Raw genomic sequence first — 18,237 nt, 5'->3', positions numbered from 1 at the left:
CGCCGAGGGGAGGGAAGGGGCGCTGGGGGCCGTGGTGGGTCCCGGCCGGCCCTGCTTGGCCTGGGCTGACTCAGTTGCTCCAGCTGTGCGGGGGAGGCTTCGGCTGGGGCAGCCTGTGCTGGCGTGGCATGCGGGATTGCTCCGGCAGCCCGTGCTGCACGGCTGGGGCAGGGGCTTCCTTGCGCACCCCGGTCTGCCGCAGCCGGAGGGGGTGGGATCCTGCCCCACGGCTGGGTAAACCCCATGTTCCCACCAGCCACCCTGCACCCTGTTTTTGGCCAGCTCACCCCATTCCCTCCCCGGGACAGCGGGTTGGAGCCAGACCCCTCTCAGCAGACCGTTCCCTGCTGCTGCGTGCTGGATGCCCGCAGCTCGCCTGTCCCCTCCAGCCTAAAGCCTCTGGGCAGTTTGCATCCCGCTGTGTAACCACACGCTGCCGTTTCTTGTGGAAGCTGGCATTTTGAGGCCGTTTTTGTAAAAACAGGTTTATTCACTCATCCCACTAATCTCACAGACAGGCTGTGCCGCTGGCAGCGGGCTCGCTCGCAGCACCGCATGCCGCTGGCCTTGCCACCTGTGCGAGCCCCTGGCACACCCATCCCGTCCCGTCCTGTCCTGTCCCGTCCCTGTGGCTGTGCTCTGCTGCAGCAGCAGGGACACGCTTCTGCAGCCTCAGTCCTTTATTTTGGGGTGGGGAGAGAAACAAGGCTGCCTCTGTGGGGCACACATGGTGCCGGCAGCTCTGCAGAAGGCGCTGTCAGCCCTGAGCCCCGTGCCCCGGCTTGCTGCGGGCTGGGCACAGCCCCGGGGCAGGGCTGGCAGCACCAACACACCCAGGGCAGCCTGGAGCCACGAAACCCTGGCTGGTGCAGGGGAGGGTGGCACCGCCGAAACCTCCCCTCTGGCTCCTTCTCATCCCTCCCCCGGGCCGTGCAGCTCCCAAGCAAGCGACTCCTCCATCCCCTGGGATGGGATCATCATCTGGGGCTGGGGCAGGGCTGTGGGGGCCCTGGAGGCAGGGGGAGCCCTTTGTGGGGTGCCAGGCACTAGACGCAGGTGCAGTCCTGGGCCAGGATGTTGGGCACGGTCTCGTACTTGAAGGAGTAGCCGCCATCGGAGGTGGTGCGGACGCGCAGCGAGCGCATGGTGCCGGGCAGCGCGGCGCAGCAGAGCTGCACACCCAGCCGGTGGCTCAGCCCGTGGCCCTCGGCGCAGCTCCCGTGGCAGTAGTGGAAAACGAAGCTGCTGGGGTGCACGATCCACTTGTCCCAGCCCAGCTCCTCGAAGGAGATGTTGAGGGACGCCCGGCGGCAGTTGGTGTGGGCGGCCACGTCCTCGGACGGGCGCTGCAGCAGGCTGAGGGCAGCCGGGGACCAGGGCACGGCGGAGCGGCGAGCTCTTTGGCCACCCTTGGCACGCGTGGTGGCCACCAGGAAGGGCATCTTGTCCCCGTCGGCCAGGCAGGGGCAGCCGGGGCAGCGCACCAGGAGCACGAAGAGCGGCTGCACCAGGTGGGGCAGCGCGGCGGGGGCGAAGTCAAACACCGTCCAGTGCTCAGGTGTCTGGGACACCGTGGCTGCCACCGGCACCCGGCCCCGCGGGGAGAGGGTCAGCACAGCGGGGGCAGAGTGGTTGGGGGCAGCCGAGGGGCCGGTGTAAAACCAGAGCTGGGCGGAGGTCACCGTGCGGCTCAGGGCGTGCGCCGAGGGCTGGAAGAGGTAGGTGAAGATCCCTTCTTCCTCCAGCAGCTTGTCCGGCTGCATGGGCTCGCACGGCACGTCTGCGGGGAGAGAAAATGGCTCAGGGCGCCGTGCCTCGAGCAGGGGATGGGGCGTGGAGGGATCCGGGGGTGTTGCGGGGGGTGCCCTGCTGCTGGCACCGTGCAGCTGGCACCTAGTGCCACCCAGCAGCCCCGCTGCAGCCCCAGCCCTGCGGCACGGCTCTGCCTGGCACTGCTCAGCCCTGTCGTGCTGCTGGCCTCATGGCTGTGGCACCCCGCACCCCGTAGCCTAGGGGCAGGGGGATTCAGCCCCCTGGAGCAGCTGGGGCTGTGCTCCACAGGAATGGGGTTGGCTGAGCTGCAGAGGGAGGTCTCTGAGCCCCCCTGTGCCATCGGATGCTGTTAACATGCCCCCGTCCCACAGCACCCTGTCCTACACCCCAGCCCCGAGCATCCTGCCCCCTCTGCCAGTGTCCGTCCCTGTCCCTGGGCACCTTGCTCCATCCTGCAGCATCTTGCCCCATCCCTTAGCGTCCCACCCCATCTCCCTACATCCTGCCTCATTCCCAAGCGTCCCACCCCATGCCCCAGCCCAGCACGCCTCCACCCTCTCCATCCCAGCAGGGCTCACCTGTGGAAGGGAAGAGGATCACCTGCGACGTGTCCTCCGGCTCCTCGGGCTGCACCTCGGCGTTCTCCAGCACGTCCCTGCGGTGCAGCCTCCTCGCCTCCTTCTGGGGCTCCTCCTGCAGCACGGGGGGGCTCAGGTGCTCCAGCACCCGTGCCCGCACCTTGGCCAGGACGAGCTGCCGCTCGGCACCGGCCCCGCTGCAGCTGGCCAGGGCGGCGGGGGGCAGCACGGCGGGCAGCAGGTGCAGGAGGAGCAGCATGGCCGGGGGGCTCGGGGGGCTCTGCCGTGGGGCGCTGCCTGCCAGCACAGCCCATCTGCCCGCCGCGCTCCGCCCGGGGCAGGGTGGCATTGAGACGTATCTGACACTGACGCAAACGTCTGCTCGCCCTGAATATTATCTCTGGGCAGCGAGAGCGCTGAGACGTCTGGAATGTGAGGACTGCAAGGACAGTGTGGTCGGGGGGGGCACGGCGCCCGGCCAGGGGGGTGCAGGGGGGATGCTGCTGGGGGGGCAGGCTGGGAGGGATGGGGTGCCTGCTGCTGGGTGCCCCCGCGCTGGGGGAGATGCAGATTGCTGTTTTTGGGGGGACACAGCAGGAGGCTGAGAGTGCATTTTGGGCAGGGTGCTGGTGCGCACAGCCCTGTGAGGCCCCAGCATGGGGAGGCACACGGGGGAGGCAGGCTGGGCACCCTGCTGCTGCGGGTGGCTCGGACACCCCGAGGTGGCAGGGCGGGGGGCTGCGGCAGCACCAGGGCACGGGGACAGCAGGGACGGCCTCGGGTCTGCACCCACACAGCCTGGCTGCAGCCTGCCAGCCGTGCGTCCCACACCCCATATGGCACGTCCCATCCCCACGCCGTGCGCCCCATCCAACGTGATGCCGGCTGCCCCAGACGGGGGTGCTGCACCCCAGAGCCCCCGTGCTGCGGCGCCCCGCTGCCCGCTGCTATACATAGGCCGGCCCTGCCCCGCCGAGGCGCTGAATGGAGCAGGCTCAGCCTTATCACCCCGGCGTGTCATCAGAGGGTATTTTTGGGGACAGCAGCTGCAGGCGTTCGTAACGCTCGCTCCCTGCGTGTTGACGCCGGGCAGCGGAGCTGGGGAAGCGGCAGGAGCAGGGTGCCGGCGGGGGAAGAGGCGTTGGAGCGAGGTGTGTGCGGGGCAGGGGGTGGCGGGGTGACTGGGGAAGGGGTGGCTGAGGGGGGAGAGGAGCCACCGAGCCATGGGGGCTGCCCGTGTCTGCCTGGGGGGGCTGCCAGGGGGTGGCCTGTGGGTCTGGGGGAGGTGGCAGGGATGTGGCTGTGTGGGTGCACCCACTGGGGTAGGGCTTGGGGCAGAAGCTGGCCCTCGGGGACGGGCTCTGTCCTACCTTCACCTTTGGCCCAGCCAGGGAATATTTGGGTTTCTCTTTGCTCCTGCTCTCCCCGAGGGAGGCACGGAGGCTTCTGCCCAGCTTGGCCACGGTGCAGACAGAGGCCAAAGTGCATGCTCGCCCCGGGGAGGCACCGAGCACGCTGCCCTGTGCCAGTGGACACGGCTACCTGCAGCGCTGGGGGCACAGGCAGTGCCCTCTGAAAGCAGGACCCGTCCCTCCGGCCATCCCCTGTGCCCCCGGGGCTCGAGCAATGGATTTTGGCCAGTCCTGGCCTTGGTCACCCCTGGTGGGGATCCTGCCCGTGGGACCACCTCTTCCCGGGGAGCCCCAGCTCCCCTGCCCCGCTGAGCCTGGCGGGAAGCGCCCGGATGCGGCCGGATGCCTCCAGCCCCATGACAGCCCCTTATCAGCACCTGTGCGCTGAGCCAGCCCAGATGCTGCAGGAATGCGGCCCTGCCACCACCCGATACTGCAGGAATGCCCCAGCGGGTGGGGACGGGCCCGTGCTGGGCCAGTCCTTCCTCGGCAGTCCCCATCCCCAGCACGCCGGGGCGCAGCGAGCGGCTGCCTGCACCCCTCTGGGCAGGGCCCCCTCTCCGCCCCTGGGCTCGGTGGCTCTGCTCCGGGCACGATGCTCCACGCCAGTCCCTCTGCCGCAGCCTGAGCCCCCTCCCTGCTCTCTGCGCCCCCAGGCTGATGCTGCCCACTGGCCTCCTGCCTTGAGCCAGCGATGGAGGGGCTTGGGGGAGCCCCCCGGTTCCTGGCCTACCCGCGCGCCTTCACGGTGCAAAGCGGCGCCGACGCCGTCCTGAGGTGCCAGATCGTGGGTGAGCCCCGCCCGAGCATCCTCTGGGAGAAGGACAAGGCCCCGATCGAGCCCTCGGGACGCTTCCACGTGGAGGCCGAGGGGAACGTGTACAGCCTGCTGGTGTCCCGGGTCACCCCCCAGGACAGCGGCCTCTACGTCTGCAAGGCCAAGAACAGCGTTGGCGAGACCTACGCCGCGGCCACGCTCAAAGTGGAGGCGGGGGAGTCGCAGCAGGAGGAGGATGAGGAGGAGGAAGGCTGCCCGGGCAGCCAGGCACCCATCTTCCTGGTCGGGCCCTCGTCGCTGCGGGTGTGCCGGGGGGAGGACGTGACCTTCTCCTGCCGGGTGTCCGGGCAGCCCTGCCCGCGGCTGGAGTGGGAGAAGGACGGGCACAAGCTCGGTGACCTCTTTGAGAGCAGCCACTTCGCCGTGGGGCAGGCGCCGGAGGACTGGCACTTCCTCAAGCTGTTTGGTGCCCGGCCCCCAGACGCAGGGGTCTACGTGTGCCGGGCGCGCAGCGGCTCCCGGGAGGCCCTGGCCGCGGCCGTGCTCCTGGTGGAGCCGCGGGCGACGGATGGGACCCCCGGGGGCTCCCCCTCCAACGGCCCCCAGCTGCTGGCCGAGCCACAGCCACGGCGGCACCGGCACGCAGGGTCCGACACCTGGGCGCCGGTGCCCAACGGGGTGCCGGGGGCCAAGGCGTTCGCCGTGAGTGCGGGGAAGCACGCCAAGTTTCGCTGCTACGTCACCGGCAAGCCCAAGCCGGAGATCATCTGGCAGAAGGACGGCAAGGCCCTGGCCCCGAGCCGCCGGCACCTCATCTACGAGGACCGGGAGGGCTACTTCATCCTGAAGGTGCTGTACTGCAAGCCCCAGGACCAGGGGCTGTACGTCTGCACCGCCTCCAACACGGCCGGGCAGACCCTCAGTGCCGTGCAGCTGCGGGTGAAGGGTAGGTGCGCGCCCCGGGAGGGGTTTGTGGGGTCAGGGTTTGCCTGGCAGGCATCTGTGCGTGCCGGGGCACCTGGGGAGCACGCAGCACCGTGGAGTCCCTCCCAGATGGGGCTGTGGGACCACGGCTGTGGGACCATCCCCACCCCGCACCTCCCTTGTGCCCAGCACTGCCCAGCTCCCCGCACCGTGCTGAGTGCCCGCTCCTGCAGCCCCAGCAACTCGCTGCTGAGGTGCCGGTGGTGGCATCCTATTGTTCCCCCAGTCCGTGCTGTGCTTCAGCACGGGGAGGCTTTGCTTCCTGAGGCGCCGGGTGCTCCCCATACCAAATTCCTCCTCCCCAGCTGCTGCAACCCAAAATAGCTGTCTGGAGCAGGGGTCTGCCATCTGCCACCCCCGCGGCCATGCTCCTGACACGGGAGGAATGCGGGGGCCCTGCACACGTGGGTGCTCACACTCGGCGAGCAGGACGTGGGCGCAGCCTCCCGGGGGTGGGCAGGCTGGTGGCGGTGGTGCCTGGTGCCCAGGGAGCTGGTCAGGAGGGTGCTCAGCGCCCGTCTCTCCCGGCGGCAGAGCACCGGGTGCGGTTCCAGGTGCAGCTGGAGGACGTGGAGGTGTCGGAGCGGGAGGACGCGGTGCTGGAGTGCCACGTGCCGCTGGAGACCATCCCCACCGCCTGGTTCCTGGAGGACCGGGAGCTGCAGCCCAGCCACAAGTACGTGATGGAGGACCACGGCGTGGTGCGGCGCCTGACCATCCGCGACGCCCGCACCGACGACGACGGCATCTACCTCTGCCAGATGAAGGACAAGGGGCGCAGCATCGCAGAGGTCTCCGTCCGAGGTGACCGTTTCCCACCACCTCCTCCTCCGTCCCAGCCCTGCTCCTTGCTCTCCGGCCAGCCCAGCCCGCTCCCCAGCGTCCTCACACGTCTCTTCTCCCAGGGGTGATTGTGAAGAGGCTGCCGCGGAAGCTGGACGTGATGGAGGGGGAGAACGCGGCTTTCTGCGTGGAGACGCGGGAGGCGGTGGAGGGGATCTGCTGGAGCCACAACGGGCTGCAGCTGCACGAGACGCCCCGCATCGTGCTGAAGAGCTTCGGCAGGACGCACCTCCTGGTGCTGGTGCACGTCACCCGCGAGGACGCCGGCGTCATCTCCTTCGCCATCGGGGATTCGCAGACGTCCTCCCAGCTCCGCGTCAAGTGTAAGGGCCAGGCTGCCTGGAGCAGCCCCGCACCCTCCATGCACCGGGGGCTGACACGGGGGAGAGGTGGGATGGCTGAGGTGGCACTTTGGGCTGCCTGTGAAAAAGTCTGCCTGGGGGCCCCCCTGCAGCCAACGCAGGCCGTGTGTTGCAGGTGTGAAGCGCGACCCCCCCAGTGCGCCGGTGGCGGCTCAGATGAGCACGGAGCAGAGCAACGCGGCCCTGCTGACGTGGTGCCCCGCGCCCGACGTGCACCACCGCCCGCCCAGCACCTACGTCCTGGAGCGCCGGGAGGCGGCGGGTGGTGAGTGGGTGCAGTGCCTCACCACCGAGCTGGCCGGCCGGGTGCAGGTGCTGGGCGACAGCGTGCCCCGCGAGGCCGACTACTGCTTCCGCGTCTGCGCCGTCAACAAGCACGGCCGCAGCGGCCCCGTGGAGTTCCCCGGATCCGTGCATCTCGGTGAGGGCGCAGAGCCCCTTGGGGACCCTTTTGGGGCTGTGGGGTGCCCCGCGTCCCACAGCGTGGGAGCTGTGTGTGGGTGATGGCTGCTGGCAGGCTGCCGGAGCTGAGCTCCCGCTGTGCTGCAGCCCCCGCGGCTCGCCTGGAGAGGGGCTTGCAGGACGCGTGGGTGCGGGACGGCGAGGACGCGCGCTTCTCCCTGGAGCTGTCGGCCTCGGTGCAGGGCGCCTGGTTCCTGAACGGTGTGAGGCTGGGGGAGGAGGAGGGTGGCCGGTACGGCATGCAGCACTGCAGGATGGAGCACTCGCTGCTGATCCGGGGAGCACAGCTGGCCGAGAGCGGTGCCTCGGTCACCTTCGTGGCCGGCGGTGTGCGGGACTCGGCCACGCTGCACGTGCAAGGTGAGCGGGCACTCACCCTGGGGTCCTGTGAGTGAAGGAGCAGCAGGTGGGGAGCTGCCCCTAATGTTTTTATCCTCTGCACCGGCTCCCAGCCCCACCAGCCCGCATCGCTCCAGTGCCTGAAGCTCAGCGGCTCCGGGAGCTGCCGGCAGGGCTGCCGGTGCTGCTGGAGTGCGAGGTGTCCCCGGAGGGAGCCCCCGTGCGCTGGCTGAAGGACGGCGAGGCCGTGCCCCTGGATGGTGTTATCGCCATGCAGCAGGAGGGCTGCGTGCGGAGGCTGCTCATCCGCTCGGCCACCCCTGCAGATGCCGGCACCTACACCTGCGACACCGGGGACGACGCCGTCAGCTTCGTGGTGACCGTGACGGGTGAGCTGGGCACCGCGGGCACGAGCTTAGGTGTGACTTTATGTGTCCTGTCCCTTTCCTTATCCCCCGGGGTCCTGGTGGCAGGGCTGGGAGCTGCCACCACAGAAGCATTTGGGACATGTGGCACACTTGGGTGCCCACGCTGAGCCCCCTGTCCCTGGGCAGAGGCGCCGGTGAGGATCGTCAGCTCCAACGAGGGTTTGCCCCACGCCTACACGGCCGGGCAGCGCGTGGAGCTGTGGTGCCAGCTGTCCCGTGCCGAGGCCCCGGTGTGCTGGTACAAGGATGGGGAGGAGGTGGAGGAGGGCGAGAGCCTGGTGCTGGAGCGCAAGGGGCCACAGTGCCGGCTGGTGCTGCCCTGCGCCCGGCCGCAGGATGCGGGAGAGTTCGTCTGCGATGCGGGCGGCGACTCCGTCTTCTACACCATCACCGTGGCAGGTGGGTGCGTGGGGACACGTCCTGGGGTGGTGCATGGCCAGAACCAAAGGGAAAAGATGTTGGTGGTACATCAGAGATGCTCCCGGTGTGTGCTCAGCAGCACACCCGTTGGGCAGGGGGCTCTGTGGCAGCTTTGGTGCGTAAAACCACTGGGACTGGCAGCAAAGCAGGCAGCTTGCTCGGTCACCCTGCAGCCCTGCAGGCTGGCACCTGGCATCCCCGCACTGGGGTGTTTGCTGCCCGGTAAACAAAACCTCCCTCAAGGGCCTAAAAATAGTGGGTAGGAGCACCGTCACCTGGCGTGGGGTGACTCGCAGCTGGAGGCCGAGCTGACGGACAGCGTTAATTGCTGACCTAAAAATTAGCGGTTGCTTGGAGACTGGCGATCCAGCCGGGTCTGCTGCCTGCACGCGGGGCCGGCACCACGCAGCGGCTCCCCCGGCCGCAGGGGGGGTGTTGGCACGGGTGGGTGGCGGCTCAGATGGCAAAAGATAATGAAACCCGAAAAGGAGTGAAAGGCTTCCTGTTGCTGGCCCCAAAACACACAGTCCCGCAGACGCAGGAAGGGCACGGGGGCAGAGGGAAAGCCTGGTGGCAGGGCAGGCTGAGGGCAGCGATAAAAGCGCTCCGCAGCGGCAGGAGGTGGCTGCAGGGGGAAGTTCATGGCAGGGGATGGAGGTGCACGGTGTGCCGGGTGATAGGAGAGGCTGGGAGAAACGGCGAAATGGTAGCTGCTGGGAGGGGGAGGAAGGAAGGGATTTTAGCGTGATGGAGACAAAACCATCCATGGAAAGGGCAGGCAGTGGCTGGAGTGCTTGGGATGCAGGAGGCACCGTCCGTCCCGCAGCATTTTGGTGCACGGGGAGTTCAGCTCCCGTAACGCCAGGGAGGGGAAGCACCAGCTGCTGCAGCTCGGCCTTTCAGCCCGGCAGCTTGGCATGCCTCAGGCTCAAAGGGTCTTAGGGAGCCCGGCTCGGTTAGCTCGGGGCTGGGTCACCGGGTAACGGGTACCGGTGTCAGCGGGGCGCGAGGGGTGCCGCAGCCTGGGGCTGTGCCCGCTCTGGCACGGGGGCAGGTTTGGCTGGGGGCAGTGGTGCTGCTGCTGTGGCACGCTTGGACTGCCCCAGGCATCCCAGCTATCCCTCGGGCTGCTGCAGTGCACGAGCCCAGCTGCCCACAGCCCCACCAGCTCCGGGTTTTCTGGTGGCTGCCAGGCGCTGGGGGCCCCTAAGGCCATCGGTGTGGCTCGGGCATCGCCCCCTTCTCCTTCACATAGGGCTTCCTGCACGTGGAGCCCTCCAGGAGGTGGCTGCGGGTGGATTTGCACCGTGGCTGTGCTTCCTCAGCTTCAGAGGCTTTTGTCTGTGGGCCCCATTTCCACCTCTGGTCCCCGTGCTGGAGCTCTCAGCCCGTCTCACTCCGCCTGGCCCCGCCGTGGGCTTGCTGCCCGCTTCCCAAGGGATTAACACCGCCCGCTGCTCTGAGAGGGCTCTGGGGGCATGGGGAAATAGCGGGCCCAAGCAGGAGGTCGGGGGGTTTCAGGTTCAATGTCCCCAGCGACGTGATGGCTTTTAGCAGCCCCTCTGGGCAGGGAGCCGCGGGGCGTTTGATCGGGGCGCGGGGCGGATGCGGGCTCGGCATGGTGCAGGTTGGCCCCCATTAGCTGGCCGCCTGCCACTGCTGCCCTGCGGTGCGCTGCCGAGTGCCGGCACCGAGCCCTGACGGGGCCAAAAACCCCTCAGATGGTGGCAGATAGGACATCCAGCACGGGGCCGGGACAAGGGCAGGTCGCTGTGTTTGGTGCTTTAGTGCCAGCCGTGCCCCGTGCTGCCTGCGGCACCTGAGCGCCCACGGCACGGCTCTGGCCAAATACAGCCCGCTGCAATTGGGGACGTGGTGGTGGGAGCACCTGTGGCCACACAGGGGCCGCATCCTGACCTCCTGAAGGCTTCTCAGCAGGGTGTCCTGGGTGAGCAGGAGGGATGGGGATTGGCACCACGCAGGGATTTACAGCCAGGCTGGGAGCTGGGGTGCCAGAGGGGTGAGAGCAGAGGGAGCCCCGGGGCAGGGCAGCACAACGCTTGTGCCATGCAGGACGTGGATCAGGTGGTGGCTTCCAGCTTTAAAAGCAGTGAGCAGGCGAAGCCATTGCCCCACGCAGGGGTTGCATTGCCCCACTGTCAGCTTGGGTTGGTTGCCCCATACTGAGCCCCCTGTCCCCGGGCAGAGGCTCCGGTGAGGATCGTCAGCTCCAACGAGGGTTTCCCCCACGCCTACACGGCCGGGCAGCGCGTGGAGCTGTGGTGCCAGCTGTCCCGTGCTGAGGTCCCCGTGTGCTGGTACAAGGACGGGGAGGAGGTGGAGGAGGGCGAGAGCCTGGTGCTGGAGCGCGAGGGGCCACGGTGCCGGCTGGTGCTGCCCTGCGCCCGGCTGCAGGATGCAGGAGAGTTCGTCTGCGACGCGGGCGGCGACTCCGTCTTCTACACCATCACCGTGGCAGGTGGGTGCGTGGCACAGCGGCACCCTGCCCCTTCTCCTCCTGCCCTTGCTTCCCCCTTTGTGCCCGTTCTGGCTCCCTGCTGTCCCACTGCAGGATGCAGCAGCTGCAGCTCCTTGGCAGGGCCGGCTGCTCCATCTCCTGCTGGAGCAACCCAGAGTCCCCACAGCCCACCCTGTTTGTGGGCCAGGCATGGGGACACAGCCCCAGCCCCGATCTTCTTGGTTCCCCCAGCCCCACCAGCCCGCATCGCCCCGGTGCCCGAAGCCCAGCGGCTCCAGGAGGTGCTGGTGGGGCTGCCGGTGCTGCTGGAGTGCGAGGTGTCCCCGGAGGGAGCCCCCGTGCGCTGGCTGAAGGATGGTGAGGCCGTGGAGCCCTCCGAGACCCTGGCCATCCAGTCAGAGGGATGCCTGAGGAGGTTGCACATCCCCACCGCCGCGCTGTCGGACTCGGGGACGTACACCTGCGATGCTGGGGACAATGCCACCAGCTTCAGGGTGACTGTGATCGGTGAGCTGCCGGGGGTGACACGGGGCATGGGGCTCACGCACTGCCTTGTCCCTGCACTGAGCCCCCTGTCCCTGGGCAGAGGCGCCGGTGAGGATCGTCAGCTCCAACGAGGGTTTCCCCCACGCCTACACGGCCGGGCAGCGCGTGGAGCTGTGGTGCCAGCTGTCCCGTGCCGAGGTCCCGGTGTACTGGTACAAGGACGGGCAGGAGGTGGAGGAGGGCGAGAGCCTGGTGCTGGAGCGCGAGGGGACATGGTGCCGGCTGGTGCTGCCCTGCGCCCGGCTGCAGGACACAGGAGAGTTCATCTGTGATGCCGGGGACACCTCTGTGTCCTACCACGTTGTGGTGGCAGGTTGGTGGCACAGCTGGGAAGCCACAGGGGAGGGGAACTGGGCTGTGACGTGTGCCCTTTGCTCCTGGCCTGCAGCGGGTCTGTCCCCGTGTGCTGGGCAGAGAGGCTGTGAGCAGCACCTGCACAGCCCCTGGATGGGGACACAGGTGAGGGGAAGCAGTGGGAGTAGCAGCATGGCGAGCAGCTCTCACCCTTCCTTTGTGCCCCTCCAGAGCCACGAGTCAGGATCCTGCACCCCGCGCAGCGCTCGCTGGAGCTGGCGGTGCAGGCGCCGGGGCGCGTGGAGCTGCGGTGCGAGCTGTCCGTGCCCGACGCCCCCGTGCGCTGGTTCAAGGACGGGCTGGAGGTGGACGAGTCCCACAACCTGCGGCTGCTGGCGGAGGGTGCCCAGCGCTGCCTCCTCATCCCCAGGAGCAGCGCGGAGGACACGGGCGAGTACATCTGCGAGAGCAAGGACGAGGCCGTCTCCTTCGACGTCAAGGTGTCAGGTCAGCGGGGAGCAGGGAGCCCTTCCCAGCCCAGCTGGGGCTGACCGGCTCCTGCCTGGAGCTGTGGGTGCCGCCGTGCTTGCAGAGCCCCCGGTGATGATCCTGCAGCCACGGAGACCTCCCCCCGTTGTGAAGGCCTCCCCGGGGGACACGGTGAGGCTGGCCTGCGAGCTGTCCCGCGCGGACGCGGCCGTGCACTGGGCCAAGGAGGGCGTCAGGCTGGAGGCTGGGGGCAGCCTGGTGCTGGAGGAGGAGGGCGCCCAGCGGCGCCTGCTCATCCCCGCTGCTCGAGCCGAGCACTCCGGCAGATATGTGTGTGATGCTGGCGATGACACGGTCACCTTCACCGTCCAAGTGTCTGGTGAGCGAGGGGCTGGGGCGTGGGTGCTGGGCGCGTGGACATGGGGTGCTGTGCACCCATGGATTTGGGGGGCTGTGGTGGTGGGTGGTGGGGTCCTCCCCTCAGCACCCCGCCCATGGGCAGCCCCCTGGCACGGCTCCCCACGGGCCAGGCCTTGCACAAGGGGCTCCCGGCCGTGGTTAATGGTAGCTGTGGTGCTGAGCGGTGCCGCAGACCCCCCCGTCAGGATTCTGGAGAGGGACGCGCTGCTGACCCGCCGGCGCTGCCGGGCCATGGAGGACCTGGTGCTGGAGGTGCTCCTCTCGCACGCCCACGGGGAGGTGAAGTGGTACAAGGACGGGGAGAAGCTGCAGGACACGGGGCACGTGCGGCTGGAGGAGGACGGGGCGCGCCGCTCGCTCGTCATCCTGGGTGCCACGAGTGGGGATGCGGGGGAGTACCTCTGCGACACCCGTGATGACAGCATCATCTTCTGCGTCTCCGTGGAAGGTGAGGGGGAGCTCCCTCACGGGACGGCACCACCCCGCAATGTCACCGTACAGCCGGAGCTCCCGGTGTCACACCGCGTCTCTCCCCAGCCCCAGAGCCACCAGTGACCATCGTGGGGAACACGGGCGCCACGGAGCACCGCTGCCTGGTGGCCGGGGAGGACCTGGTGCTGGCCTGCGAGCTGTCCCGGCCCGATGCCTCTGTGCGCTGGCTGCGGGATGGCCAGGAGGTGCAGCTGGGGGAGCGGGTGCAGGCGGTGTCCCGCGGGGTGCTGCGGGAGCTCACGGTGCGGGCGGCACAGCCCGGGGACTCGGGGTGCTACGTCTGCGACGCTGCCAGCGACCGCATGGTGACAAACGTGGAGGTGGCAGGTGAGAGGGCGGGTGTCCCTCGCTCCCCGGGTGCTCCCGAGGTTAACCCAGTGCTGGAGAGGGGAGGGGACAGCTCTGTGACCTGCTGCTGGTGGCAGGGGACAGGGGAGCAGCACCAGGGGATGGAGGGAGCCCTGTCCCCACGTCCTGCTGGAGCTGTCGGCGAGGAAGGGGCATGTCAGGGCCGTCAGACGCATACCTCCTGGCTCCCCAGGCAGGGGCTGGTTAAATTTATCCTTGGCCGGCTCCCAGGCGCCTCTCCTCCTGCTCTGGCTGCCAAGGGCTGAGCTCAGCCCCAGACTTTATCAGCTGGGGATAGCGGGTGGGAGGGGGGTGGCGCAGGCAGGTATCCCCAATCCCAGCAAGGCGCTTGGGCTGGGGAGGGGGGTGGAAATTAATGGCCCTGACCCAGCAGCTGGGCTGCCTGTGCAGGGGGGGATGCAGGAGCGGGCTCTGTCAGCATTCCTGCCTGGGGCCCCGTTGCTGGGGGGAGCTTAGCAGCCAGACGTGGCCAGCCTGCCACAGACACCCCCAGTCAGCCCCGCTGTGACCCACGGCAACCCCCGGTGTCTCAGGCACCCCACAGCTGCTGGCACTGTCACCCCACTGCCCCTGCTCCGTGGTGACGTGCTGTGGCACCGCAGCAGCCCCTACCATCGGCAGCACCGCCCTGTCCCTGAGCTGGTCACCCCTGACCCGTGCCATGTCCCCTGCTCTCCACAGCACAGTCTGTGCACATCCTGAACAAGGAGGAGGCACGGAGCCCGCTGGAGGTGCTGGAGGGGGACAGCGTCACGCTGGTGGCCCGGCTGTCCCCGGAGACGGCGGCGGCGCGGTGGCAGAAGGACGGGCAGACGCTGCGCTCGGGCGGGCGGCTGCTGGTGTGCAGCGAGGGCCCTGCGCGCAGCCTCACCATCAAGCAAGCGGAGCTGGGCGATGCCGGCGTCTTCCTCTGCGATGCTGGCGACGACGAGGTGAACTTCACGCTGCACGTCAAGGGTAAGCCTGCCGAGATGTCCCCTGAGGGGGCAGGACCGGTGTTCCTCGTCCCAACACCAAGCTGAGCCCCTGCTCCCTGTCACAGAGGCGCCTGTGCTGTTCGTGAACAAGCAGGAGGAGCGGGAGAAGCTGCTGGTGCTGGAGGGCGGCAGCGCCGTGCTCTCCGCCGTGGTGTCCAAGGAGCGAGCCGATGTCACCTGGCTGGGTCCCCAGCAGCACGTGGTGGCCGGCGAGCGCTGCCAGCTGCGGCAGGATGGCCGCGTGCACAGCCTGGTCCTCTGCAACGTGGCCAAGGAGGACGCTGGAGTCTACACCTGCCTGTCCCCTAACGACCAGATGCAGTTTGACGTCAGTGTCCGGGGTGAGCATCGCTGGGGGGGACGCGCCGCGGCGCACGGCGGGGCCCCTCCTGCTGATGCATGGGCTCGGCTGTGCAGAGCTGCAGGTGAAGTTCCTGCGCGGCCTCTCGGACGTGCGCGCACGGCAGGGCGAGACGGTGGTGCTGTGGTGCGAGCTGTGTAAGGCCAGGGGTGATGTGGTGTGGCTGAAGGACGGGCGGCCACTGGCACCCGACACCCGCCGGGAGGTCAGGGTGCAGGGGCGAGAGCGCTCGCTGGTGCTGAGCCGCGTGGGGCCCGAGGACGCCGGCGAGTACTGCTGCGAGTCCAACGACGACCGGACGCTGGCCACGCTGACGGTGCAGGGTGAGCACCAGCCCCCTGTGCTGGGGGCACCCAAAACTCCAGCACCCGCCCCGTGCCAGGGGGCACCCGCCCTGACACCCCCACTGCAGTGCCCAGGGTGGTGGAGATCATCGCGGAGCTGCACAGCCTGACGGTGCTGGAGGGGGACGACGCCACCTTCAAGTGCATGGTGTCCCCCGAGGACGTGGCCGTGGCGTGGCAGCTGAACGGGCAGCCCGTGGTCCCCAGCGAGCGGCTGCTGGTGGCCAGGAGCGGGCTGTGCCACAGCCTCACCATCCGGCGCTGCCAGCCCGCCGACGCGGCCACCGTGACGGCCAACGCCGAGGGGCTGCTGAGCACAGCCCGGCTGAGCGTGCAAGGTGAGCATGGAAGAGACGAAGGGACAGACCCGCACGGGCAGCCCCAGGGCCGCACACTGACCCTGTGCCCGCACCTTGTCCCTGCAGAGGCGCAGGTGCTGTTCGTGCGGAAGCTGCGGGACGTGGTGGCGGAGGAGGAGCAGGACGTGTGCCTGGAGGTGGAGGTGAGCCACGAGGCGGCCGAGGTGCAGTGGCTGAAGCAGGGCGTCCTCCTCCAGCCCAGCGGCAAGCACCAGCTGCAGGAGTCGGGGCGCCGGCGCACCCTCACCATCCGCAGCGTCAGCCCCTCCGACCGCGGCACCTACCGCTGCGAGAGCCTGCACGACCGCACGCAGGCCAAGCTCAGCGTGGAGCGTGAGTGCCGCCGGGCCCCGCGGGGACGGGGACAGGGATGGGGGCACCTCCTGCTGCAGGGGTGCTGCAGGGAAGGGCTGTGCTCGGACAGGGAGGTGGGCAGAGGGATGGGCAGAGGGAAGGCAGCTGGACGTGGGGCTTGCTCCAGCCAGGACTGGGAGATGGAGGATCAGGGGCATGGGTGAGCACCGCTCATCCGTGTGGTCCCTCACAGCCCGGAAGGTGTCGATCCGGAGGCCGCTGGCAGACGTGGAGACCTTTGAGAAGGAGACGGCCACCTTCCTCCTGGAGCTGTCCCACGCCGGCGTGCCCGGGGTGTGGGCACGGGGCGGCGTGCGGGTGAAGCCCAGCGGCACGTGCCGGATCAGTGCCACGGGCTGCACGCACAGCCTGACGCTGGAGGGGCTCACGCTGCAGGACTCGGGCACCATCACCTTCACCACCGACACCCTGCGCTGCAGCGCCCGCCTGATCGTGAGGGGTACGGCACTGGGGGACACGGGGACACAGCGCTGCCTGTCCTCCAGCTGGGGAGGTGGCAGCGCTCAGCAGGGGCACTCCAGGCACATGCTGGCACGTGGGGAGCTTGCCCATAGCGGTGCCTGGAAGCCCTGTGATGAGATCCATAGGCACCGCTCCACATCCCTGCACCCCAAAGCTGAAACCTTTCTCTCCTGGAGCTCTCCACCCCGTGTCCTCTCCCCTCAGAGCCTCCCATCACCATGCTGAAGCTCCCACGGGATCAGGGGGTCCCGGAGTCAGGGGTCGCCACCTTCGAGTGCGAGCTGTCTCGCCCCACCGCCGAGGTGAAGTGGCTCAAGGTGAGTGCCCACAACCACCTCACCCAGGCTGACAGCAGCACCCTCATCCCCCAGCCAGGGCTGTGGGCAGGGCAGGGGGGGACACGCAGCCCTCCTGACACCCCCTGACCCCTTGACAGGACGGCAGGGAGCTGCGGCCGGGGCCCCACTGCCGCATCTACTCGGTGGGTCGGCGCCGCCTCCTGCAGCTCAGCTGCTGCGAGCTGCCCGATGCCGGGGTCTACACCTGCGATGCGGGCGACTGCCAGGCCTCCGCCACGCTGCACGTCCACGGTACGGCCCCTGGGCACCCCCCCTTCTGCTGAGGTGCTGGCCGCCCGCCCGGTCCCAGCACCCTGCCCCTGTCCCGCAGAGCACCAGGTGCGCGTGGTGCAGGAGCTGCAGGACGCCCGGCTGCGGGAGGGTGACAACGCCGTCTTCACGTGTGAGGTGTCCCACGGGGACGTGGCAGGCGAGTGGTTCCGTGATGGGGAGAAGATCAAGGTGTCCAGCACGGTGAAGATACGGCAAGAAGGTGCTGCATGCGCCCTGTTTTGGGGCTGGGAGAGCTCCGCTTGGTGTGGATTGTAGGGCCGGGCAGGGTCCCAGCACCCTGCTTACTGCGGTGCCCATCTCCACCCCCCGCAGGGCCCCGGCACTTCTTGCTGCTCTGCGCCGTGCGCCCTGAGGACGCGGGACGCATCCGTTTTGTGGCCAGGACGGCTGCCTCGGAGGCCAGCCTGCAGGTGGAAGGTAGCGTGTGCGGGGTGGCCGGGCTCCAGCGCCGTGGTGGTGACATGGTCAGCCCATGGGGTCCCCATGCTGATGTCCCTGCCCCGTGGGGTCCCCGTGCTGATGTCCCTGCCCCGCACGCCAGCGCTGCCCATCAGGATCGTGAAGCCGCTGCGGGACAAGACGGTGCTGGCGCGGCACAAGGCGACGCTGGAGTGCACCGTGTCGCACGCCCGGGGCCGCGTGCGCTGGCTGCGCGGGGACACCGAGATCTTCGCCGGGGACAAGTACGAGATCTGCAACCTGGACTGCTACCGCACGCTCATCATCCACCGCGTGGGCCCCGAGGACGAGGACTCGTACACCTGCGACGCCTTCGATGACCGCTCCACCGCGCGGCTCCTCGTGGAGGGTGAGCGGGGAGGGAGCCCCATGGGGACGGGGTCACACTGGGAGCCCCCAGCAGTGACCCCAAAGCCTCCCTGGCTCCTGCGCCCACGCCTGGCACCCTGCCCTCACCCACCATTGTTTGGAGGGGCTGATGGGACACCCCGTGTGTGCCCACTGCCCCCACGGATGCTGACTGGCTCTGTCCCCGCAGGGAGCTAGGAGCCGGGATGCAGCGCGGGGGCTGCGTGCAGATGGACGGACAGATGGCAGTGCTGGGAGACGGGGTCGCATTTCCCCCGGGACGCACAGACACAGGGAGACCATCTCCATCCTGCTCCGGCCCCATGGCTCTGCATTAAACAGCCTTTTTTTTCCTGACGTGGCTTCTTCCTCCCCAGCGCTGGGTCCCAGCCCAGCACAGCCAGGCAGCAGGTCCCCACGGGGCACAGACCTCGGGGTCCCTCTCTCCCCTG

The 18,237-nt window shown here is 68.9% G+C and overlaps 2 protein-coding genes across 8 annotated transcripts; one reads left to right on the top strand and one right to left on the bottom strand.

Annotated features, from left to right (window-relative positions):
- Positions 1-594: 594 nt before the first annotated feature.
- Positions 595-3,208, bottom strand: INHA (inhibin subunit alpha). The gene is made up of 2 exons (XM_068687646.1): positions 2,352-3,208; positions 595-1,780 (listed from the first exon to the last, which is right to left on the bottom strand). The coding sequence occupies exons 1-2, from the start codon at positions 2,698-2,700 to the stop codon at positions 1,047-1,049; spliced, it is 1,083 nt and encodes a 360-aa protein (XP_068543747.1). The 5' UTR covers positions 2,701-3,208; the 3' UTR covers positions 595-1,046.
- A 144-nt stretch (positions 3,209-3,352) lies between these two features.
- Positions 3,353-18,139, top strand: OBSL1 (obscurin like cytoskeletal adaptor 1). Of its 7 annotated transcripts, none has more exons than XM_068687637.1 (27): positions 3,353-3,502; positions 4,420-5,487; positions 6,060-6,329; positions 6,431-6,691; positions 6,846-7,151; positions 7,280-7,552; positions 7,645-7,920; positions 8,086-8,358; positions 10,586-10,858; positions 11,090-11,365; positions 11,445-11,717; positions 11,930-12,205; positions 12,291-12,566; positions 12,780-13,055; positions 13,145-13,426; positions 14,150-14,425; positions 14,511-14,786; positions 14,863-15,129; positions 15,219-15,488; positions 15,576-15,842; positions 16,057-16,323; positions 16,551-16,663; positions 16,783-16,936; positions 17,016-17,177; positions 17,291-17,395; positions 17,520-17,786; positions 17,976-18,139. In XM_068687637.1, the coding sequence occupies exons 2-27, from the start codon at positions 4,458-4,460 to the stop codon at positions 17,981-17,983; spliced, it is 7,053 nt and encodes a 2,350-aa protein (XP_068543738.1). In that variant the 5' UTR covers positions 3,353-3,502; positions 4,420-4,457; the 3' UTR covers positions 17,984-18,139. The 7 variants fall into 7 exon arrangements, with proteins under 7 accessions (XP_068543738.1, XP_068543737.1, XP_068543739.1 ...); XM_068687636.1 differs by having other exon boundaries at positions 12,756-13,055; XM_068687638.1 differs by lacking the exon at positions 8,086-8,358 and having other exon boundaries at positions 12,756-13,055.
- Positions 18,140-18,237: the final 98 nt, after the last annotated feature.

This window comes from Anas acuta, chromosome 6 (genome assembly GCF_963932015.1).
Source record: "Anas acuta chromosome 6, bAnaAcu1.1, whole genome shotgun sequence".
NCBI classification, from domain to species: Eukaryota; Metazoa; Chordata; class Aves; order Anseriformes; family Anatidae; genus Anas; species Anas acuta.
This window is presented reverse-complemented; position numbering and strand designations above follow the sequence as displayed.

Bases quoted from the DNA above. Each gene is read 5' to 3' on its own strand.
- INHA (XM_068687646.1), bottom strand. From the start codon at position 2,700: ATGCCACCCTGCCCCGGGCGGAGCGCGGCGGGCAGATGGGCTGTGCTG. The intron at 1,781-2,351 runs GTGAGCCCTGCT...CTCTCCCCGCAG, and splicing joins GATCCTCTTCCCTTCCACAG to ACGTGCCGTGCGAGCCCATG.
- OBSL1 (XM_068687636.1), top strand. From the start codon at position 4,458: ATGGAGGGGCTTGGGGGAGCCCCCCGGTTCCTGGCCTACCCGCGCGCC. The intron at 8,359-10,585 runs GTGGGTGCGTGG...GTCCCCGGGCAG, and splicing joins CTACACCATCACCGTGGCAG to AGGCTCCGGTGAGGATCGTC. The intron at 16,937-17,015 runs GTACGGCCCCTG...CCTGTCCCGCAG, and splicing joins CGCCACGCTGCACGTCCACG to AGCACCAGGTGCGCGTGGTG.